The 8,008-nt window shown below is 36.3% G+C and overlaps 1 protein-coding gene across 2 annotated transcripts; it reads left to right on the forward strand.

The window, feature by feature from the left end:
* The first annotated feature begins 510 nt into the window (after window positions 1–510).
* On the forward strand, window positions 511–7,657 carry LOC112040832 (BTB/POZ and MATH domain-containing protein 4). Of its 2 annotated transcripts, XM_024073771.2 has the most exons (5): window positions 511–999; window positions 4,142–4,487; window positions 4,633–4,912; window positions 6,937–6,984; window positions 7,076–7,189. In XM_024073771.2, the coding sequence occupies exons 1-4, from the start codon at window positions 602–604 to the stop codon at window positions 6,981–6,983; spliced, it is 1,071 nt and encodes a 356-aa protein (XP_023929539.1). In that variant the 5' UTR covers window positions 511–601; the 3' UTR covers window position 6,984; window positions 7,076–7,189. The 2 variants fall into 2 exon arrangements, with proteins under 2 accessions (XP_023929539.1, XP_023929530.1); XM_024073762.2 differs by lacking the exon at window positions 6,937–6,984 and having other exon boundaries at window positions 514–999; window positions 7,076–7,657.
* The last annotated feature ends 351 nt before the right edge of the window (window positions 7,658–8,008 follow it).

The raw sequence follows: 8,008 nt of genomic DNA on the forward strand, positions 1-8,008 counted from the left end.
TTTTTGCTTATTTTATAATGTATTGTTTATATAAGTGTAACGTTTTTTTTTTTCTTAGCTTTATTTTAAATAATTTAAGTTTTTTTTTTAATTTTTATATAAAATAGAAATTTTACTCTAATCTAATTTAAGTATATATGTGTAAAGTTCCCTTCTAGAGACTTGAATCCTGACTCATACCCTTAAAACCCCACAAGCACTTATACTTGTAGAGTGACCATTACATTAAAGAAGCATTTAAATTTTTGAAAACTATTACATACTCTTGGTTTGATGGTCACTTCACAAGTATAAATGCTTGTAGGGTGCGAAGGGTAAGGGTCAGAGTTCAAGTCTACAGGAAGGAGTTTCACATACATATACTGATAGTTAGAATAGAATTTCTATCTTGTAAAAATATATATATATATATATTTGAAAATAAAGTATTTTGTTTTCTTTTTATTTTTTTGGGTCTCGAGTCAAATTAGGTAAATAAATATTAAGAGTTAACGACGATAAATATATAAGGTGCGGTGCAGTGCAGAGAGAAAAATGAATGAAAATTTGAGTTGGAGAAAAAAAGAAAATCAGTGAGAAAAAGAAAAGAAAAGAAAAGAAGATGCGTGGTGGTGGTGAGATGATGATGTCGTCTTCGTCTTCGTCATCGTCTCGATCAAGGTCGGTGACGGAAACGGTGAACGGGTCACACAACTTCACAATAAGAGGGTACTCGTTGGCGAAGGGGATCGGAGTTGGAAAGCACATAGCGAGCGAGAATTTCACGGTTGGAGGTTACCAATGGGCCATCTATTTCTACCCTGATGGGAAGAACCCCGAAGACAACTCCACCTATGTCTCTGTCTTCATCGCTCTCGCCAGTGAAGGCACCGACGTCCGTGCTCTCTTTGAACTTACCCTCCTCGACCAGACTGGCTCTGCCAAGCACAAGGTCCATAGCCACTTCGATCGCGCCCTCGAGAGTGGGCCCTACACCCTCAAGTACCGTGGCAGCATGTGGTATCTCTCTCTCTCCATCATTTCTTTCTATTATCAAATTCCAACATACCCTTTTATTTATGTTGTTTTGTGTGGAACTGGAATTGTATTTCTATATGATCTGAAAGGATGATTAGTATGCAAGTACATAAAATAATGGGTTGGATGACACTAATAGGTGCTTAATCAACCATATCGTGTAACCCTCTGGAAAAGCATAATTAATTACAAGTGGTTGGGGGCAAATTTTAATTGTCTAGGTTCATCAGATTCGAGGTTGGTATTCGCTGTTGGCAGTTGTATTTGAATTGCACAATCTATAGTCTCTTCTTCTATGTGGTCTACAAGGATGGAAATATTCACAGGGATAATATGACCTTAATTAATTAGAGAGCTGCACATGACTGGAGTTGTAGCGTACTAACGGCTTCCCTCCTTTTCATCTACTTTATCAAGTTAAGAGGTGTGGGAGAAGACCACATCTATTGGATGCTACCAAGAAGTAGTATGCTTGAGGTAGAGTTTCACACCGCAGAAATGTTCACACCTTTGGTAGCCTTATATATATATATATATATATATTTGGAGGGTCAAAATGCCTGATAAAAGTGGCATTTTTCACTTGGATAGCTGCAATAGGAAAAATTCTTATGATGGATTGATTACCTACGGATGAGGAATGTAACTATAGTGGAGTGGTGTTGCATGTGCAAGAAAAATGGGGAATTCATAAATCACTTGCTTCTTCATTGTGACATTGCTTGAGATTTGTGGTCAATGGTGTTGTGCTTATTTGGGATCTATTGGGTTATGCCTTAGAGGGAAGTGGATTTATTTTCCTTCTAGAAGGGAAATTTTGGAAGACAACGAAGGAGCAAGGTGAGCACAACTCGAATCATGAATAAGTCAAGTACAAAGAAGGCAATTAGATTGATCTTGTTTCCAACAAAAAAATAAATTAGAAAAGGATTTTGATCCTTGAATTTTTTTTTTGATAAGTGATTTTCATTCTTGAATTGAAAGCTATTCAGGCCATTGATTTTGTGATTCCTACTAAATTTTGACGAGTATCAAAATAAAGACATTCCATTGTCATCCTTGCAGTTTCCTATAACCCAAAAAAAAAAGAATGGTATTAGCTCAAGATATGAACTATTCCGATGGTGAAAGTACAAGATACTCTGACATTACAAAACTTGAGGTCAAATTTTCTCCAATTAAGAGAGAGTGATGTATCTGTAGAAAGATTGATTTGTTGTTAGTTTGCAAGTTTGTAGATTCCAAGATTTATATTGTGACTCAAGCAAAATCAGAAAGCCCTCGTCTAACATTTCTAATTTAGTTTCCTTGTGCTTACTATGGTCTCTTTGGAAGGAACGCAGTAGGCAGACTTTTGAGGGTTTAGATAGTTTTGGAGATCAGTTGCTTGCTTTCTTTAGTGGATCTCTATTCGACTGGTCTCGGACTTGGGGACTCCGATCTAGTGATTCTCTCCCTTCTTTCCTTTGTTCTCTCCTCTTTTGTAATTAGTTTTCTTCATTGTTTTCTTTTCTATTTTGTTTTTCCTTTGTAATTTTTGGTTTACTTTGTGCTCTTAATGCATAAAGTACTCTTTTGAATATTGGGTCAAGTGTTATATGCTTTTGAAAGTCAAAGTTATTGGGAGTCTAAGGGTTAGATTCTTTTTAATATGTATTTTTATTTCATAAGTTGTGGTTAGTTTTATAATCGAGGGGGGGGGGGGTGAGGGAGATCATTTGTAAGTTTTTGTAATTTTTTGGTTATTGATTTAAATCTAGAAATTTCTAGGAGTTTCTATGCATCTTATGTTTGTGTTATTTAAGACATTCCGAGACTTGACAGAAATGACTTGGTAGCTTCTATTAATTTCCTTTTCTGCTAAGCAAATGTGATGAAGCCATGGAAGATTAATTTGCTATTACTTTGCAAATTTGCTTATTCAAGAATTATTTTATTGGGTCCTTGTCTGAAGTCCAATTGAAGTGAAATCATGTCATTTTAATAGACTAAGTATAAGTCTTTTAGTGTTAAAATATTTTTTAATTTGGCTTTATAGTTATTAGTTATGGTCAATTTTATATTCAGGGGCAAATCTGTAATTTCTGCAATTCCTGTGAATTAAGGGTATTTGGTAATTTAGTTGAGTCTAGGATCTTCTAGGGTATTCTAAGTGTCTTAGGTTTATTTTCTTTGGGTCCAAGTTAAATATTTATTAGGTTTGGTTTACTAGTTAAACTAGGAGTTCTAGTACTAGTAGGAATCCTATTACTACTAGCTAGAACAAGTAAGAGTCTTTTATATATAATGTGCCCAATGTATTCAAAAGGAGGTAAAATGAGTTGATTAATATATTAAGTGTATTGAGCAATAGTCATGTTGGCCTTTGTTGGTTTTTTCTCCTTCTCTCTTCTCTTTCTTTTCTTCATCTTCTTTTTCTAAAGGTACTGTTAGACAAATTCTCTAATTTTTCTTTCATCAAAATGAATTCTTCTTTCAAGTGCCTGCCTTACTTCATAGCTTCATCTGTTAGATCCGGCATTCTTGAGGAGCAGCAACAAAGTCATATAAAAAGAAAGCTTCTAATGTTTTTCTCTAACTCTTGTTGCAAACTTGCAATATGGTGGTCTTGTGCTTGGGAGAAATTCTTATCATTAGAATATCACATATTTTTGTGTATTATCGTTTCATGTGGACCATCAACCCCCAATAATAATAATGAACTTAATATTTTTAAATCTGAAAATGGGGAATATTTCCAACATTCATCACCTCATGCATTGTGGAACATGAAATACAGGATAAAGGTTTTAGCATATGCTAATCTGCATTTGCCTTTCCTGAATCCTGACCCAGCATAAATCTGTTGGAAATGCTTTAATAGTTTGTCCACTGCTTCAGACCAGTAGCTCTATTTTTTTTTTCTTTTCCATGTTGTATTTTGCAATCAATTATTATCGTTTTCTTGCCAAGAGCCTTGTATAGCTCAGCTAGCACCTCCTGGTGTTTCCAATGGAGACATCTAAGGTTCAAATCTCCCCTCTCCCATTATAAATTATTGAAAAAATCACTTTATTATCTTCTTCTTTTATCATAGTGTTTCCGCTATTCTAGTTATTTTACCTTTTCTTTCTTTGGTTTTTAGGGGCTACAAGCGATTTTTCAGACGGAATATGCTTGAATCATCAGTTTTCCTTAAGGATGATTGCTTGAAAATTAATTGTACTGTTGGTGTTGTGGTTTCTGCGGTGGATTGTTCAAGACTACACTCAATTCATGTCCCTGAGTCTGATATTGGAGCACATTTTGGTATGCTATTGGAGAATAAGGAATGTTCTGATGTTACTTTTAATGTGTCTGGGGAAAAGTTTCATGCTCACAAGCTGGTACTGGCTGCTCGCTCTCCTGTATTTGAAACTGAATTTTTCAATGGAATGGATGAAGATGATCAAGAAATAGTCGTTACAGATATGGAACCCAATGTTTTTAAGGTAGCCTTTCCCAAAAAACATTTTTCCCCTCCTTCCTGTTTGGATATAATGCAGCATGGTTTGAATTATTCTGGCTTTTGTGTCAGTAGAGCCTACTATATATTTGTATGTGTTGGTAATAATTTCTTGCATGTTTGTTGAGCAGGCTTTGCTTCACTACATATATAGGGATACTCTTGTTGAAGATGAGGATTTCTTGGCGTTAAGTTCATCTTGCATGCCATCTTTATCTGACACATTTGCTGCGAAATTGTTAGCTGCAGCAGAAAAATATGGTTTGCCTAGACTTAGATTGATGTGCGAGTCTGTACTCTGTAGGGATATATCTGTAGATTCTGTTGCCAATATTTTGGCCCTGGCTGACAGTTATCATGCTTCAGATTTAAAATCAGTTTGCCTAAAATTTGCTGCTGAAAACCTTGTCGGTATGTTCTTCCTGCCTGATATATTTTTTTTTTCTTCACTTAGGTTTCTAATTTATGTCAAACTATTTCGACTTTGCTGTTATGTGCTAAGCAAAGTACAATGTTATTGTTCATATGGGTTTCCTACTCGTTTCCCTCATAGTCTGCATTTAGGAAGTGCAGATTTTTCAACATAACAACCATATCATTATCTTAAATGTGTGGGTACAGATAGACCAAAGAAAGGCTGTAAATAGGAAATTGGTCTTTATCACATAAGTTTGGGGTAAATTTTGAGTATTTTAAAGGAAAAATGGGATTTAAATGTGAAATTCAGGGACATCTGTATAACTTTAAAACTTGAGGTACTTAAGAGTTAACATGTACATGTATTACAAAATTAAGAAAATATTAATTTTCCTAACTTCTGTGAATGTCAAACATGGATCATAAATCATGTCGCTTTATTTTTCTTGTTATTTTTATCTTCCAAATTAGTATACTAGTTCTATATATTTTATGGCATTTGGCATTTCATATTTATATCTTTATAAAATATTGATGTAACAAATATTAATAATATTTATTTCTATATTACAAATGCAATTCACGTGTTACTGTTATATCATATCCTAGATCTTCAAGAATCGACATATTACCTAGGGTTGTCCACGGGTCAGTTTTGGACTCAACCCAAAACTGACCCTCTCATGTCGGGTGGTGGAAGGAGAGACCTGCTGCCTACTGCTAGTAACCATGGGTTTAGTTGGATTGGGCTAGGTTAGACGGTGGTTGGATTCATCAGGTGTTTTCCGGTCTGAAGGAGAAGAACGAACCCAGACACGGAGAGATTAAGCCCTGAGAAATCAAACCCAAAGAACAAACCTAAACAACACATAACTACAAACAAAACAGCACAAACAAGATCACAAACCCTCGATCTATGAGTTTGAAACGAAGAGAGAGAGAGAGAGGGAGGTGAGACTAAGTGTTTGTTCTGCATTGGAGTATAAGCCATCTTTTTGCGATTTAGCTCTTATGTATAGATTTTTAGAACCTCACTTGTTTTTTACTTTTTCTTTGTTTTTCAAAATACAAGTATACTTTAGCATACTTTCAGCAAAAAGCTAAATAAGTTGTTACCAAATGGATTCTAGAAATCAAACCAGAGAGAGAGAGAGAGAGAGAGAGAGAGAGAGAGAGAGAGAAATTCCACTCAGTCTGCAATGGATATGAGTTGGTGACCTTGTGACAAAGGCGAGTAGGCAACCTGTGATGGTGGTAGAATGACAGATCTGAAGACCCAAGACTCGCAATCCGAGGATTTGAAGACCCAAGATCTGACGAAAGGCCAAGTTGAGGAATTGAAGCTTAAAAGAGAAAATTCTAACTTGCAACCTGTTTCGGATGGGTCGGGTCCATTAGTTTTCAAACCCCCAAAACCCGCCACTTGAACCGATATCGTCGGTTGCTGGCATCAGCAACCTGCAGCCAACCAAACCACCACTCAGATTGGACGGTTTTTGGGTCGGCTGGTGTTGGATCTTGGCAGTTTGGTCAGGCGGTGCTCTAATACTGCTTTGTTTTCATAATATATGTGCTTGTGACCTGTATTCGTATTGGCATTTTAAAGGCTTTCATGTGGTATTAATATGTTTAGTTGCTTTTTCTTGTCGTTTGATCTAGATGGGCATGGCATCTATGTCATTCCAATATTGTTCAATTACTTGGGAACCATGCTTTCTCAAGTTATTCATGCAACACCATAATTGGGAATAATGATAGTTCATTTTTTTTCTTGCTCTGGTTACTTATCCACAGCATAAGCAACCTTGCCCTTTTGCCCTTGAAGTTATATGTTCTTGTTAGTTGTTACAATTGCTTGGGCTTTACTGGAAGTGGTTATGAGTGTCACAATCATTTAATCTAGTTATTCAAATTCCAAAAACTAGTCAAGCTTGGCACATGAGTGAACATAATGATGTCATAAATTCATGATTAAACAACTGCAGCACGTCCTGTTTATAAAATCTTTTGCTCTTCAGGCGGTGCTGAAGTTATTGAAAACATGGGAATCGAGAATGGAGCCTAAGGTTTTCATTAATTTTATAAGCTTTGTTGTCTATTTTTCCCCGTGTTCTTGCTTGTCATATCCTTATCCTTTAATTTCCCTGTTTGACACAGCCGTTATGCGCTCCGATGGTTTTGAGTATCTCAAGGAGAACTGCCCACTGCTGCAATCTGAAATCCTTAAGACAGTGGCAGGGTGTGAAGAGGAATTCAGTGGAGGGGGGAAGAGTCATAGTGTTTGGGCTCAGTTTTCTGATGGCGGTGACACAAATGATAGGAGTGTTAGGCAACAGACCTGGGAAAATGGAGGGGAACGAAGTCAAAGTTTGTGGGTCCAGCTTTCTGATGGTGGTAATGCTAGTGTTAGGAGTCCTAGACAAGAAGGCTAATAAGGTAAACATGTTTGTAGCCGCTGCTGGTATGAATTGGAAAAGGGGGGAGAAATTTAAGAACGTTAAATGAGAAAGGAGCATTGCCTCCGTTGTAACATGTCTATTGCTTTTGCCTTTTTCTTCTTTCCCTGCTGTATGTGAAATCAATGTTTGTTTGTTGGGAATGTACCGAGGGTTATAGTATAGGTTGCATTAACAGATGCATTACCATGAACTTGTAATTGTCAGCGCTGGTTGTAGACTTGTAGCTATAAGAATGTAGAACATTTTGCTGATAAACCAGTATTAACACTTTGTTGTAGAAGCTAGCCCTGTATTTAATGTGCTGCATAACCTATTGCTTGCTTTTCTGGCTGTTGAAAAACTAATGACGTTTTCCAAGTTACTAAGGTACGATATTTTGCTAAGCGTGTGTTGTATGATATTCCAAATGTAACAAAACAATGTAGTCTCAGGGTTTAATTGGATCACAATGTCTTAATTGATTTATCCCAAGGATTAAGGAGATGATGCCTGGTTTTTGGTAATGAAGGTAAGAGTGCTACCTATGCGGGTAGCATTTTATGTATTTTTATGGGAATTTTACTCGCATATACGTTTACACTTATCGATCAAAATCTAGGGAAGGATTAAGGGGAACAGGTATTTGTATCAT

The sequence above is a fragment of the Quercus suber genome, unplaced genomic scaffold (assembly GCF_002906115.3).
Source record: "Quercus suber isolate HL8 unplaced genomic scaffold, Cork oak 2.0 scaffold_5, whole genome shotgun sequence".
NCBI classification, from domain to species: Eukaryota; Viridiplantae; Streptophyta; class Magnoliopsida; order Fagales; family Fagaceae; genus Quercus; species Quercus suber.